A 16143-nucleotide genomic window follows, 5' to 3' on the forward strand; every position below is an offset into this window, starting at 1 on the left:
ACCAGCCGAGACGCCTTACGCAGGCCTGGCACCTAGGAGCCGGCGTTCGCACCAGCTGTCCACGCTGCAGCCCTCGGCTTCCCGGCTGACGGCTCTGCGCCTGAGCGCTTACCACCTCTGCCCCCGGGCCCACACGTTCCTCTCCTTTCCACCACCCCGTGGACACGGGAGGGGGCGCTGACCCCGACTCACACGTGGGTCAGGGGAGCCCCGTGACTTTTGCCCGGGGTTACCCGGCTCCGGAGGGCCACAGCCGAAACTCACACCTTCGATGTTCTGCCCCCAGATCCCATTCTTAGGCGCTGATGGCTTCATGGGAGCCATCAGCCTGGCCCGGGCTTTGCCACGCAAGTTCCCATCTCCAGTGAAAGGAAAGGGGGTGATCAGAAGGAAAGGGAAACAATTTTCTATCATGTTTAGATGGAAACTAATTTGTGGGTGAACATCCGGTTGCTGACTTCTTGACTGTGAGGCACAGCATCAAATGCTCCTTCTTTCCAGATGTTTCCGTTTCTAGAGAGAGGTCCTGGCCCCTGACCGTCGGCCAGTTCTCGAGGGAACTGCAGCCTCAGGAGTTGCCCTCTCAAAGTCAGCTTGGCCTTCTAAGAACCCTTCTCCCATCAGAGCCCCTGGCAGAGTCTACTAAGCAGTTGTTGGTTTTTGAGATAAAAACCTAGTTGCCATCCCTGACGCCCCACCTGCAAGCAGGTGTTTTCGGGGCGTCTGCAAAGCTCCCCCACCCTCCGAGCGGCCACCCGGGGCCTTTTCCATTTGGTTCTGTAGGGTCGTCTTTCGGCAACTGTGACATTCCAGTTCTTTAAGAGTCCCTGGGGCTTCCCTGGTGGCGCAGTGGTTGAGAGTCCGCCTGCCGATGCAGGGGACACGAGTTCGTGCCCCGGTCCGGGAGGATCCCACATGCTGCGGAGCGGCTGGGCCCGTGAGCCGTGGCCGCTGAGCCTGCGCGTCCGGAGCCTGTGCTCCGCAATGGGAGAGGCCACCACAGTGAGAGGCCCACGTACCGCAAAAAAAAAAAAAAAAAAAAAAAAAAAAAGAGTCCCTGGGAGCTGAATGAACGGGCTAAAGGAGAGCTGAAGAAGAACTCAACACCCACCGCCTCGTGCCACGAAGCAAGAGGCGGTTTTCCCGAGGAGCCCAAAGAACTCGTCTCAGTGATTTCTTCTGGGACATGATAAGCCAAAGGGCCTTAGGGACTCCTGGCCGGCTTTTCCTTCCATCTCTGACACTGCTTGTCGGCTGCCCTCCTGACGCTGCGGTATTCGCAGCCTGCCAGAGTCGGCTTCTTGACATCTCCTGGCTTCTCCTCCCAGAGGCCCGCCTCCCGAGGAGGGATGCTGAGGTCCGCCCCACTGGCCGGGGCTGCCGCTGGGGCTGCCTCTGTGGCATGTGGCTAAGTAGTGAGCCCATGACCGGGGCAGGGCGGCGGGGGGAAGGAGCCTGCTCCACCGTGGCGGCTGAGTTCCCTCGGGCTGCCAGCCCCCCACTGAGTGACTCAGCTGGGCACCCCCACTTCCTAGCCCACTGTGGCTTTCCAGGGAGCCTGCCCGGCAGGGAGTCACGTGGCTTCAGGGCGAGACACCGCCAGGAACGGTGCCGGCAAAATGGCATCGCCTTTCGGCTGGTGGATGGAACGCTTCCTGGGCCCTCGCCCAGCACACGACACAACGTGTTCCTCAGCAACTCGGACATTCAGAGTTAAGAATTCTTTGATGCTACAGATTCTTAGGCTGTTTGACAAGAAGTTCTCATGCAAAGGATGATGTGGATGGGACAGCACAGTGAATGCAGGGGGCTCTGGGCATGCTGGGTGGCCGGCTGGGGGTGACTTCTGGCTCGTAAGCCTCATCAGGTGACCGCTCACAAGGCTCCTGTGAAGTCTTCATGACTGAGACAGAGACCCCAAAGGGCACCAGGGTTTTCTGTGACCGTAAAGCAAGGTGATTAGCAGGAAACTTCAAAACTGGCCCCCGAAAGACTTAAAGATAGGGCATATTCAGAGAGAGGCAAACGAAGTAAGGGGAGAAAAGGAATGTGTGATGAGGGTGAAAACTACAGCTATCTCTTCTAAACATTAAAGGATTTAATGCAAATGCAAGTTGGTTTGCACAATGCAGATAGGTTTGTGTCTGCATGAATGCCGATCAAACATGGCTTAAACTGCCACTGTCGACACCAGGAGGAAAAGAAAGGGTCTGAAGACTTTTCAGTTAATGTGTCCTGACCCCGAAAGCTACCCTGTGAACATCTGCACCCAACAACCACCAGAATTCCCAGTCTCCCTCCCTAAGAACAGACCCTGCTCCCACCTGGCCCAGAGCCGCCAGCACCCTCCCCGTGTCCTCCCGATGCCGGGGTTATGGAGTGCAGTTCCGGGTCATTAAACCCAGGCTCGCATCCCAGCTTCTGAGCTGTTCCTGGGCAGCTAACTTAACCTTAAGCCTCCCTTTCATCTGTAGAAGAGGACATCCATCACTCTCTTTCTGGGACTTGTGTCTTTTTCTCCCCCTTCTTTGTGTTATTTTTTTCTCCTTGCTCTCTCCTACTCTAATCACTCGGGTCTCTCTACGCTTCTTTCTTTTTTCTCTTTTTTAAATTTTTAATTTGGTTGCTCCACGTGTCTTGCGGGATCTTAGTTCCCCGACCAGGGATCGAACCCGGGCCCACTGCGGTACAAGCGCGGAGTCCTAACCACTGGAACGCCGGGGAAATACTGTACCTTCTCTCTTTGAAAACCTTTGAAAAAGTCATCTCTGTGGTGAAACCCCATCTGTTTCTCCTCACCCCCAAGGTTCTCTCTTCCTGGCTCCCCACTGGGGGTAGTTTTCTTCATTCAACACAATAAGAGATATGGAAGAGCTTCACAGACCACAGACAGCTAAATCCACATAGAAGAAGGAATACTTCTCCTCGGCAGTCACATAACCACTTGGGATGATGATTTCTTTTTGGGGCTTAGGAGTTTATTAATTAATTTATTTATGTTTGCTGTGTTGGGTCTTCGTTTCTGTGCGCGGGCTTTCTCTAGTTGTGGCGAGCGGGGCCCACTCTTCATCGCGGTGCGCGGGCCTCTCACTGTCGCGGCCTCTCTCGTTGCGGAGCACGGGCTCCGGACGCGCAGGCTCAGTAGTTGCGGCTCACGGCCCTCGTTTGCTCCGCGGCACGTGGGATCCTCCCAGACCAGGGCTCGAACCCGTGTCCCCTGCATTAGCAGGCAGATTCTCAACCACTGCCCCACCAGGGAAGCCCCCTGGATGATAATTTCTTAAAACAGTATCTGTTTTGCCTCTTCTGTTGGACTCTTACTATTCAGCGTATGATTCACAAACCAGCAGCCTTGGCATCCCCTGGAAGCTTGTTGGAAATGCAGAATATCGAGTTCTGCCAGTGCCCGCTGAATCAGAATCTGAATCCTAACCAGCTCTCGAGATGACTCACGTGTACATTAAATTATGAGAAGCACAGAATTAGACTTAAGGGCCCCCATAGTACAGACAGTACAGCAGCCCCAGAAAGCCCCTCAGAACTGGGTGCTCAAGAACTAGGGCCACGTGCGTACCGGCCTGCCCGCGTCCACCGCCAGTGATCAGCCCTCACCTGGGGTTTCTCTGCATAAAAAGCTTTAAGATCACATCTGCGTTAACAAAAACACAGAAGGGCTCATTTAGGATAACTTATACCTGGGCACGGTGCTCAAGTCCTTGGCAACAGGAAGGAGGTCAGTGAATTGTGTAGTCTTTCTTCCCAGCTCACGGTCCCCTCTCCTCAGTGAGCTGGTGTAAATCACAGACTCCCTGGACTTCACAATCCACGCCTCGTTGCTTTACCATACGCCCCTGAACGTTTCAACGAAGTTCAGAACCACAGAGATGAAAGGACAGCTGGCCCGGGACCCCCAGGGCACACGCCTGGCGCCCCTCCAAAGCCCCGCCTGAGAAGAGCGCTCTGCAAACCCGCGGCAGCGCTCCCCTCCCCGGGCCGCGGCGGCCACAAGAAGATTCCCCGGGGACTCAGATTCCTCCCTCACGCGACCCCTTCCTGATGATTAGCAAATTGTCTCCCAGAAAGGCTAGGCTGAGGCCAAACGGACCAACCAGGCTGAACTACACCGAGTGATCATGGAACGAATACACCGCTTAGAGAGCAGCTCTTATGTAAGGAGAAAAACCAGAAGAGGAGCCATCATCAAGAAGAGATGCCAAGTACACAGAGACGGGAAGGCGGGCTACAGAGTGAGATCCAGGTTAGAAGCCCGGCCCCGGTTAGGGCGGCCGGGCGCTCATCTCTCTGAGCGGCGGTGCTTTCCTCCTTTAACCTGGAGATGACGCCACCTGCCCGGGGCTCCTGAAGATCACCTGCCAAGACTCACGGAGTTCCAGAGGGTAGCGCCCGGCCCGCGGTAGGGGATCAGAAGGCGCTGGCTGTCGTCTCCCCCACCGGCTCGCGGCACCATGCTCCGAGCTGGTGCCAGGCCAGCAGGCGGGAGCGCGGCCCGCCTCCAGGGGCCCCTGCCCTCACCTTGATCATCTCCGCCACGTAACTCTCGGGCCCCGTGTACTCCGTGGAGTCCTTCACTTTCACCAGGACGATGAAGCACAGGTAGTGCCACATATTGTGCTCCTCCTTGATGTGCTCCTCAAAGGTGACAGTCTTGTTGTCAAACTTGTCTCTCTCCAAGCCTAAAAAGAGACAGGAGGCCCCGAGTGAGCAGCCGCGGTGCAGGGAGAGCCGCGCGAGAACTGCCCATACAGAGGAGGCTGTGCTTTCACTCCTCTCTTTATACAGAGCTGGCTGCTGCGGGCCTTATCAATGCAATCGCTTTGGCATCATAGCCGGAAAACACAGGCTGTGGGTCAGATGGGTTTGGGCTTGAGTTCCACCTCTGCCACCGACCGGTCACTGTTTGGTCTCCACGTGCCTTAGCCGCCTTCTCAGGGGACGGGAAGACAACCGTCTAGGTTCCAGGAGCGTGGGTGGGTTAAATGAGCATGGGTGTGACAGGCCCGTGCACACAGGCAACCAGTGAATGTGAAGTCCCTTCTCCCCAGGTAAATGCCAAGAGGGAGACACACTAAAAGGTTTGTGAGGAGACAGTGTAAGGACGAAAAGAACTAGACATACAGTTAAAATGCCAGCTGGTAAGTTTATATTTTGCAGAGGTATAGGTGAGCATTTCTGAAAATAGCTTCTGTGTATTCTTAGATTGAGCAAATAAATAAATATATGGTGATACTGGGAGTCAGATGTCTAACTGTCAAAGAAGGGAGCACAAAGAGGGAAAGGGAGAGAGACAGAATGAACTCTGATTGTTGAACTGGAATTAGAGGTATGGGTGTGAACTCATCCTTTCTCATGTGTTTATAAAATAGATAGAGAACTGTGTGGATACATGTATCCTCGAGATCTGTGCCCTAATTAGCCCTGGGAGCAGCGACACACCAAGAGGAGTGAGCACACCCAGTCACCAGATCTTGGCTTCTAAATCCCAGTCTCCACTAAACAGAACCAGAGCTCTTTGGAGAAATGGCTGATACCAGGGCTGGGTCAGGGAAGATACAAGGTGAGCTTGCATCTAGAATATCTCTTGGCTAGAAAAGTAAGAACGTCCATAATAAATGACGGTGACATGGCAAAGACACAGAAGCCAGCTTTGAAGGGGCTCTCAGAATCGGGGGCAATCTGAGCATCAGAATAAATTATGACAGTAAAGGATTATATAACCCATTGAATTAACTAAAAATACACAAATCCATTGTGTTACATATACAAAAGTAAAAATATACACAGGGAAAAAAGAAAGTTATTTCTTAAAAGCCAATTAACAAGTGTAGAAAGAACAATAAAGTAAGAAAATCATTTGGCAAACGTCACAATCACAGACTCAGGAAAAAACTGGATGCAAAAACTGGTGAGTTAACATTTAATTTGAGAAATAATGGGATATTTACGTTGCCTCAAAGTATCTCCTCATAAAATGGTTCTCAATTACAAAGAGCAGAAAAGTAACTTCAGTGGAGAAACAGGGCAATTACCAGCTTAACCAAGGGATCAGAGTTAATACAACCAGTTATAAGATGACCTGGCATCATGTACCTCCTGATATGATGCACCGAGGAGAATACAGCATTTCTTTGATGTTCCTATACAACAATACATAATCTCAATCTTACCATGAGGAAACATCAGAAAATCCCAAACCAAGGGACATTCTACAAGATAACTAACTTTCATATCCTTGCAAAATGTCAATGGACTGAATTCAACACATGACCTGGGACTATCATTTGCTATAAAGGACATTATTGGGATAAAGCATGAACTTTGACTAGGATCTGTAGATTAAGTAAGAGTATTACATCCTTGTTAACTTCCCAATTTTGATAATTATATTGCATATATATAAGAGAAGGGTCCTATGTTTAGGAAATATATAGTATTGAAATAGGGATAAAGGGGCATATTGTGCCAGCCACTTTCAAACTGTTCAGAAAAATAGTGTGTGTGAATAACAAAAATGAAGGAAAACTTTTAACATGTGAGGAACTTGAGTAAAGAGTATATAGAAATTCTTTGTACTATTCTTATTACTTCTGTAACTGGAATTCTGTCAAAATGAAAAGTTTTAAATGGTTTTAAGGGGGTAAAAAGCTACGATCTTAAGTTTTTAAATGGAAAAATGAGCATTCTTTGAGTAGACACACCAATAGGAAATTTATGTATTTAGTAACTACATTATGAACAATCCTGAAATGACTACTCAGCTCCCAGATTCCTACATGATTAATCTGCATTTACATGTATTTCCTTGTAGTTATACAGAAAATGATATCTCTGGCACCCCATACACCTCCCTTATGTAGCAGTTTACTACTTACCATTAAGTGCCAACACAGTGCACGCGCTATGCTAGGCATGTTTCATAAACTAGCTCTCCTAAGTCCCAAGATAAGGCAGAGAAGTACATATTATTGTACCCATTTTATGGATGAGCAATAAAGGTTCAGAGAAGTGAAGTGACTATCATGGTTACACAGCTAAGTGGCAGAGGTTTAATCAGAAACCAGGTCTGACACCCAAGCCCAAGCTCTGAACATTTTCACTATATGCTCTTAGAGGACTCTGTTTGCACTTAAAACCTGTTACCATCTGCAGTAAAGACATCCACAGGCTGGAGGTGGAGGAAAGATCTCCATTCTAGTTACTCAGAATGGGAACAAGAGATGCTCTGGCAGCCCAACAACCATAAGACCCTGAGACACATACATTTCAAATGATGTACGATGATGTTTCTGCTAGCCCAAACTTCATTTCTTAAAACCAACCGGCAGGGGCTTCCCTGGTGGCGCAGCGGTTGAGAATCCGCCTGCCGATGCAGGGGACACGGGTTCGTGCCCCGGTCTGGGAGGATCCCACGTGCCGCGGAGCGGCTGGGCCCGTGAGCCACGGCCGCTGGGCCTGCGCGTCCGGAGCCTGTGCTCCGCAACGGGAGAGGCCGCGACAGTGAGAGGTCCGCGTACCGCAAAAAAAAACAAACACAAAAAAACCCAAAAACCAACCGGCAAGCGCTGCACTAAGTCCATGGGCACTCCAGATACTCCCCAGCAGAACGGATCAGAGGCCCACTCAATGCCAAGGGCAGGGACGCTGGACAACAGCAGCGGCCCCTCCCACGGAGAGTCTGGGCACCCCCAGGCCCTCGGCAAAAGCCAGGCTGCACCACTCACCGCAGATAAAGCATGTGGTCTTTAAGATCTCCTCCTTCTTCTGCTTTTCACTCCTCAGATCGGCAAAGGTGTCAATGATGACCCCGAAAATCAGATTAAGGACAATGATGATGACCATGAAGAAGAACAAGAGATCATAGATCACTCGAGCAGCAAAGAGGGGCTCCTGGAAAAGAGGCGCCTCTGTCAGCGGATTACCCCGTCTCCCCAGCACTTGGGTCTGCAGGGCTCGGGGCAGGGGAGGGGACTCGATGCATCCAAGTCCGAGGTCCCAGCCCTCCTGGCCCACCCCAACCCCCAGCAGCGCCGTGTGCTTCGTTCGGCACGTTACATCGGGCGTCAAAGCGTAAAAGCCACAAACGCGGCTCTTTTCACACCCGCTGTGTATGTCGTGAGTTCTCCGAGCGTCACGGGGCACGTGCCCGAGAGCGGCTTCCTGGGATCGAAGGGGTTTACAAATGTGTGCACGCAGGCCAGCCCCGGCCCCCGAAGGAGGGAATCGCTTAAATACACGGAGAGGAGAGCAGAAGCGAACCCCTTCCGCGCCGGGGCCTCCTCCCAGGGCTGCAACTCGCTGGCCCCCGGAGAGGAAAGCAGCCCCAAGCAGCGGGTTCCGCACGCACGTCCCCTCATCACGGCTCCCGGCTCCGCCTCCGTGTCTCCGGTTTACACTGGAGCCCACTGCGCTGTGCTCTCACCCCGCCCCCCGCCCCCCTGCTCTTCCTTCCCCTGGGGCGCAGCTACCTCTTTGGACGGCTTCCGGAGCACATCTCCCACTCCGCCCCCGCTCCGCAGCCCGTGACTCAGCACCGTGACGATGCACATCAGTAGCGTCTCACACGTGCGCTCTTTATCTTGCTCCGTCTCTTCTGCACGGATGCGCTCTGCGAACGGATCAGGCACGTCGTGAGAGATTTGAAACGTGAGTGAAAACAGATACCGGGATTTGGAGATCACGATTCCTGAATGCCACCTCACCAGCTGACAGACAGCAGCCGGAGAGAATAAAAGAAAGGAATCGAGCGTCCAAAGCTTTCTTTTTCATCGCTGTTTTCATCACTAAAACGTGCTAACTTCTCAAGCCCAGAACTGCCCTTCCCTCTATTAAATCTAAAATATTCCCTATCGTTTTCAGATTTCAAACTACAGTGTCAGCTCTGAACACGCGCTTGACCTTAGGTAAGCCGCTCAGCACTGAGTGAGAAGCATCTCTTCGCTCAGCTCACGGCCCAGGTTCCTCACCGGGGATGTTGTTAGGGCTAAATCCAGCAACATTTTTACAGCTGGTCCTCTGAATAAATCGCTTTAAACTGGAAACTGTCCACTCTTACTGGTTTTTGGAGGAAGAGCTTGCCGACCGCCTGTTCTTTTCTCCAGCTGCAGTGAGAACGGTCTTGCTAAAACACGTATCTCACCACAGCACTCCCCTCTCAACAAACAACCAGGATCGTCCTTTAAGTAAGCCTTGACCCCCTTAGCCTGACCACGTAAGACCCTTCGTGATCTGGCCCTTTGCTGGCCTCTCTGGGTTCACTTCTTCCTGCTCTTCTTCCTCGTGATCGTTATCTCCCTCAATGTGCTGTATTCTACGTCCAAGGCACGCTGTTCCCTCCAAAAGGAATGCCGACCCCTCCTCCTTCGCCCAAGAGTGTACTGTTTCCGTCACCTTCTGCGTGATACTCTTACTCCAGTGCTAGGCTGGGTGCCTATCTTCTGTATTCCATCCTTATTCTCAGCACTTCGCATCCTCTAGTCATCATCTCTTTGCCCACCTCCCTCTCCCCCCGCCCCGACCCTGCCGCTATCGTATTATATCTTAGAGTACGACAGTCCTTGGCAAAGAGTGGGCACTCGGTAAATACTGGCTGAATCAACGAGGCAGCTATTTTCTTCCCCTATCTCCTTCTTTCCCCCGCTTCACCCCCCTCCTCGCTCCCAGCCCTTCCTCTTTGCTATTGGCCTTACTTCTGAGCAGTGAGTCTGCTTTCATCTGCTTCCAAAGTCATGTGCACCATCTAAGCCTCTGGGGGGAGCCTGGCACTGACATGGTAACGCTGCGAGGTCCTACCTTCTTTGGGCGCCGGAGAGGAGCAGTTCTCCCCAGTCTCCACCCTACACACGTCAGAGTACAGGAACTCGTTTGCCAAACTCTCACTGGCTTCTGGAGAGAGAAGGAAATTTTATGATGAACAATCTGGCAACATATGGTTAAAATGTTTGAAGTCCCCAATTCACGGCTGATTAAACAATTCTTTACATAAATAACACCCGACAAGCCTGCATATAAATTCAAAGCAGAGATGCAATTTACACTTTCATTTGGTGATCTGTATGGGAAAAGAGCCAGAAATGTCAATTCCTGTAAGCTTACTAGAAATATCGCAGTTAAATAGCACCTCTCCAACTTTAAAGACAAACAGCTGAAACTCTTCGACAAATACTACTGAGCATACAGCCTCCAGCAAGATTTATACCAAGTCTGCCTGAGAAGCAGGCGTGGAAATCTGAGGTCCAGATCAGTTCGGTTCAGAACCCTAAAATGGCCGGCAGTGAATGCCACTTTTAGGGTCAACTTGGAGGCTGGAGTTACATGCCAAGAATGCAGCATTTGGGAGGGGGAAAAAGGCTGCCTGGCTTAGTTACAAGTCTAGTTTGTTCCTTGGACTCAGGGCGCCTGGCTACCAGATGAAAACCCAGTCCTATTTCACTTACTAGTGTCAAGTATTTTAATTGAGGGAAAAGGCACTTGGGTATCACTCAAGAATATGTATGTATCTCTCTCTCAAAAGAGGAAATCTCTTCTGATTTTTCTATAAATTAAAATCATATAAGCTCACTGTAAAACTTGGCACATTGTTAGAAAAAAAAAAAAAAAAGCCCCAGAGACAGACAGTGATTGCAGTTTGGGGGTATATTCTTCCATATTTTATGAGACATATATGAGCTTTTTAATTAAAAATAAAAATCTACACAGAACCTATTGTAGTTATTCTTCTGCAATTTCCTACCATATCTTGAGTACTTTTCCATGAAGGTTTATAAAGACGTACCATTATCTGCAGGGTTCACCATGGATGAACCACACTAATGAAACACTCCCTTACGCTGAGTTTGCTTCCAAATTCACACTGCAGTGAACATACTTCCGTACACATCTGTTTCTACATTTTGTTTTTTAAAGGATAAATTCCTAGAGGTAGATTTACCAAGCCAGAGGGATGCATACTCCTATGCTTTCAATATACACGGCCGAACTGTTTTATGAAAATGTTGTACTAGTTTAAAATAGGACTTCAGTAAATAAATTCAGTGTAGCCTCTGGACACTCACACTTAGCACTGACACATCATACCGCCCTTTGAATGAAGGGAAAAGTAAGCCCTGTATTCAGTTCACACTCTGAGTGTCAGGGAGATGCCTACCCTGCCAAAGTCATCATGTTTAGTTCAGCTGTAAACAGGAAATACTCCTTTAACATTAAAAAAGCTCAGAAGACCCCAAACCCACCTGGAAGAGCGGTTTCATTGGGCAGCCGATCTACTTCCAAGATGAAGTCATCCTTGAAGAAGAGGTAGCCCACTATCGAGAACAGGTAAACCAGGATCAAAGCCAGCACTGCCGTCAAGATGATGGACCGTCCGTTGCGAGTGACGCTTTTAATGACATTAAGCAGAGTCTCTTCTCTGTACACTAAGTCAAAAAGCTTTAAAAACAAATGAAAGGACAATTTTAAGAAGCCTCTATATTAGATGGACATCAGTATCCCCTAATGACAACTTTATAATGATGGATAAAGAATTTACCCTTCCGGAAACTCAAAAGCATTATACTCTTAGCATGTTACACTTGCCTGTCTTAACAGTGAAAACCGAGGTGGTAAAAAAAATAAGGAAAAACAAATATAGAAAAGGAGGGTGGGAAACAATAGCAATTTCTAGTTGTTTCCATGTAGCTTGGAGGTCTTGGGAACAGAGAAAATACAGGCTGTGCCAGTGAGCTGCAGGCGACAAGGGGGGAGGAAAGCGATGAGGGTCCTGGTATTCATTTAGGGATTATGCACTGAGCTCCTGTTAAGGGCCAGCCACTCTGGATATGGGGCTGGCCGACCTGCAGCGGGCCAGGCCAGGGAGCAGCGACTCTGGAGTGGACAGAGGTTCAAACCTCAGCTCAACCGCTTGCTGCCACCAGGACCAGGTATTACCCGCTTCCTCTCGGAGCCTCAGTTTCATCATTTGCAGACTGGAGGAGAGAGACTTATTGTAAAGAATAAACAGACAATGTATATATAGTGCTTAGCACACGATCATACTTATGTGTTGAGTAAGTACACAATCGATGGTAATTATCATTAAATTCCTGACGAAGAGACGGGGCCAAGGTCACACAGATAGTACACAGCAGGGACGCTGGCGGTGGTAACACGCCAGGAAGCCTAAACCCTCCCTATGGCCCTGGCCGGGGCAGACACCCCCCTGCGGCTCACAGCGGGTTCCCCGTCTTGCTGCACCCTCTGTCCAGGGGGCCTGTGCTTTGCAAGAACTTGGCTTCAGGAGACAAGGAGGCTGGAGGAGACAAGTACCTGGAGGTACTTAAGAGGTATGGGAGACCAGCAGCTGGTTTTCTAGGAACTACAATCTCACATAATTGGCTGGAGGGTTGGCGGGGAGCCATGAGAGAAGAGGTGCATGGTGTCATTCTGGACCTGGGGGGGGGGGGCTAGCTTTAATATGGCCTCTGTGCGGACATCTGATCCTGTCCTGAAGGTCCTGCTTCCACCGTGGCTTTGGGGAATGACTGCAGAGCCAAGTGAGTCAGGGGACAAGGGTGTGAATCCTGACTCTGCTTTTAATTTGTTGCAAGCTGTTGATCGGGCCAGGAGACCTCTCTGGCCCTCAGTTTCTGCATTGGTAACATCAGTGGACTGAACGAGCTCATCTCCGAGTCCCTTCCAATTTAGAATTTTACGTCTGAGTTCACTTTCTGCTCAATTAGCCCCTCTGCCCCCACAAGGCCAGTCTGTGTCCTGAGACCAGTGTGAAGGGCACCGGGTAAAGGGGGACACTTAAAAGGAGGCAAGGAAGAGGCGTTTATTTGATATATGAGTACAAAGGCCAATGCTGCTGTTAGTGTTGGTTAAATATTTTCCAGCACCCACCTGAAGCAGCAAGTAGGAGCAACTTCAGACAACAAATGACACTTGTTTTCTGGGGCTAAGAACTATAGAGATTATACAGCCCCCAAATCACTGAAATGACAAGTAACTTTTTCCTTTTCATCTATCTATAATTTCTGATTTTAAAACAATGGACAGGGGCTTCGCTGGTGGCGCAGTGGTTGAGAGTCCGCCTGCCAATGCAGGGGACATGGGTTCGTGCCTCGGTCCGGGAAGATCCCACATGCCGCGGAGCGGCTGGGCCCGTGAGCCATGGCCACTGAGCCTGTGTGTCCGGAGCCTATGCTCCGCAACAGGAGAGGCCTCAAGAGTGAGAGGCCTGCGTACCGCAAAAAAAAAAAAATAAAATAAAAAGATTCATAGTGGCCAAAAGGTACAAACTAAAACAATGGACATATATCACTTCATAAGAAGGAAAAACTTTCTTCTAATTAGAAATTTAGACAAGTTCAATGGAGAAAACTTTGAAAACACAAAAAAGCACAAAGAAAAAACAAAAATCACTGATAACCCCAATATCTCTAGACATTTACTCAACAAATTCTTTCCTTCTGACCTTACTACATAATTGAAAAAAGTGTAACGTATGCATACAGATTTTTACAAAAATATTATACCGTAAGCTGGCATATAGTCCGCTTGCTTGGAAAAAAGAATCATGAACATTTTCATGTCAAAAAGATCACCTAGTTAAAGTACCTGCCTGGATGATAGCCTGACTGACAAACTCAGAATCTCTGTGACGGTGTGATCAAAATAGATATTTTTTCACATCTAAGTAAATAACTATCATCACAGCTCTGGTTAAAAATAAGCAGTGGTCTGATTTTCTGGATAATACCTTTTCTCTCTTCCTTCTGGTACTTTCACTCATTTTAGATTAGAGATTAGTCGAATATGGTCCTGAGGGACTTACAGTCTCTTGAATTTGGGCAATATAGCTGCCACCTGTGTCTCTATTTAACAAAAAGAACAATTAGATCTATTTGGATTTCTGAGAGCTTTTTCATTTTATGTCCATGGATCTTTGTTATGGAAAGTTTTACTTCATTATGTTTTTAAGCTTTGTTTCTGTTATATTTTTTTCTGGGGAAAAAAATAATAAACCTTATGTCAGTTTCAAAAAAAAAAAAATGATCTCCTAGTATTCCAGTGTATGGAAAAACCACAGTCTACTCAACCAATATCTTTTCCTTTTTTAAACAGTCAAGATGTATTCAATTATATATCATTAAAAAAATGCTGTGATGAACACCTCTGCGTGTGCCTGTATATATACCTGTCCAGTTATTTCTTTTTGGCAAGTTTCCAGAAATGGAACTGCTGGGTCAAATATTATAACACACACTATCGCTCCCCTGCTTTCCGGAAAGGCTGTACCGATCTACCCCTACCGCTGTTAGAGAACGAGGCGCATTTTCGTGCACCCTCGCTACAAGTGGGCGTCAGTACGCTTCTGAACCTCTCCCAACGTTACAGGTACAACACGGGGTCACGCTGGTGTTTTCATCAGTGTGTCACCGTTTGACATTAGAACACTTCCACGTTTACTGGCCACCTGAATCTCTCCTTCTCTTACCTGCCTGCTAACGAACTTTGCACACTTGCATCTTGGGAGGTTAATAGTTCGCTAAGGACACAACTTGAACGCAGGCTCGGGACCGGGTTCAGCCCGTCTCGGGGTGAACTTCACTCAGGCCACAGTCACCCGCTCCGCCTTTCCGCCTTGCACGTGACGTGGGGGTTTTCCCTGCCAGAGGTCTCTCTCCAGTTCCTTCCCGTCACAGGCTTTCCCCATGCGTGGAATAACGCGAACCGTTTCAGTATTTTGTCTGTGGTTCCCAACAGACACGTTAAATACTGCTGTTGACACCAGAAGGAACACATCCCTTGAAGTCACAGAAAGGCAAGGCCCAGATGGCTTGGAGACCCTGCAGAAGCACCTGTGAGAAGCGTGCAAGCCCAGTCCCATCTGACCGCGGTCGGTCTTTCTGCAAGAGCGCTGAGCCGAGGCGGCGCCACCAGGAGCTCGGAGCCCCTCTGACCCTTCTGCGGCGGGGGAGGGACGGGAAGGCAGGCATGCAGACCGCAATGTGACATACGGCTTGCACCGCAGCAGGGACTTTCTCACAGGCTCCAACGGAAGGCAGCTCGGGGCTGTGCTTAAGCACTTAGACTCGGGAGTCAACAGGGCCGCGCCCCTGTCGTGCTCTCGGCCCCCGACTTGCGGCGCGACTCCGGTCACGTGACCTGCCTCATCAGGCTCCACCCGGCCAGCGGTCATTTGCAGAGCTCATCCGCCCCAAAGGCGGTCGTGAGAGGGGACAGGAAGAGCACACAGGGAACGCTCCGTAAGTGACAGTAACTGTTCTTTTCTGCACTGCGAGGCCCGCGAGGGCTGGGACGACACTGCCTCGCCCCACCGTGGCGCCCAGCGCGTCTAGTTCTGGCACCGGCTGGCACCGCCGATGAGCAAAAGAAGAGGATTTGATGAACAGAAAAGCAAACGGAGCCAACGGGACATAGATGGTCGGAAAAGTCATGCTCTGCCGCGGCAAGATGGCGCTGCCTGAAAGGGGACTCCCTTACCTCGTGGGCGAGACCCCGACTCAACTCGGCCTCCCCATTGAGAGAGGACAGCAATCTGTCAGGTTCCGGACTTGGGCCTGCCAGACTCACAAACAGGAACCCCACCCAGGGCTGTTACTGCATGAGACGAAAGGCTTGGAAATATACACAGAGCTCTAAAGATCTCTGACAGAGAGAGACCAGACCAAAATAGGGCACGTAATGGCCGTCACAAGTGTATCCAGAGGCCTCTTTGCCTAAAACCTCAAAGTACGGCCAGACCTATTTTAAAATGAGGGAAGCGAAACCATATCCATATCCCTCAGCCTGCCAGCATCCACCACTAATGGAAGGAGCTAATCCTGGAGGCCTAGCTGGTGCATCCTTTGTGGTGTCTGGATGGGAGAGGGGAGACAGGATGACAGAGACGGTAATAACAGCCGGCTGTCGCTCAGCGTTTCTGAGGCGGTGCTGTTCTCAGACCCTGACGCGCGAAGTAGCAGAAAATCCCTATGATGGCCCTGCCAGGAAATGGACTGTTCTCCCCATTTCGTAGATGGGGAAACCGAGGCACAGAGCAGTTAAGTCACCAGCCCGGAAACCACACGGACGACAGCTCCTGGAAGCGCCTTCCTCGCTCTGCTTAGGTAAATAAGTAAGTCC

General features: G+C 50.0%; 1 protein-coding gene across 10 annotated transcripts in view; it reads right to left on the minus strand.

Annotated features, from left to right (window-relative positions):
- Positions 1-16143, minus strand: part of ITPR1 (inositol 1,4,5-trisphosphate receptor type 1) — a 327850-nt gene that overhangs the window by 23519 nt on the left and 288188 nt on the right. For all 10 annotated transcript variants that reach the window (XM_067043583.1, XM_067043582.1, XM_067043578.1 and 7 more), the window contains 5 exons: positions 11247-11442; positions 9808-9900; positions 8484-8623; positions 7740-7905; positions 4534-4694 (listed from right to left, as the gene is read on the minus strand). In XM_067043583.1, the coding sequence (XP_066899684.1) occupies positions 4534-4694; positions 7740-7905; positions 8484-8623; positions 9808-9900; positions 11247-11442 (756 nt within the window). The remainder of the gene's footprint in view (positions 1-4533; positions 4695-7739; positions 7906-8483; positions 8624-9807; positions 9901-11246; positions 11443-16143) is intronic.

Source organism: Kogia breviceps, chromosome 10 (genome assembly GCF_026419965.1).
Source record: "Kogia breviceps isolate mKogBre1 chromosome 10, mKogBre1 haplotype 1, whole genome shotgun sequence".
NCBI classification, from domain to species: Eukaryota; Metazoa; Chordata; class Mammalia; order Artiodactyla; family Physeteridae; genus Kogia; species Kogia breviceps.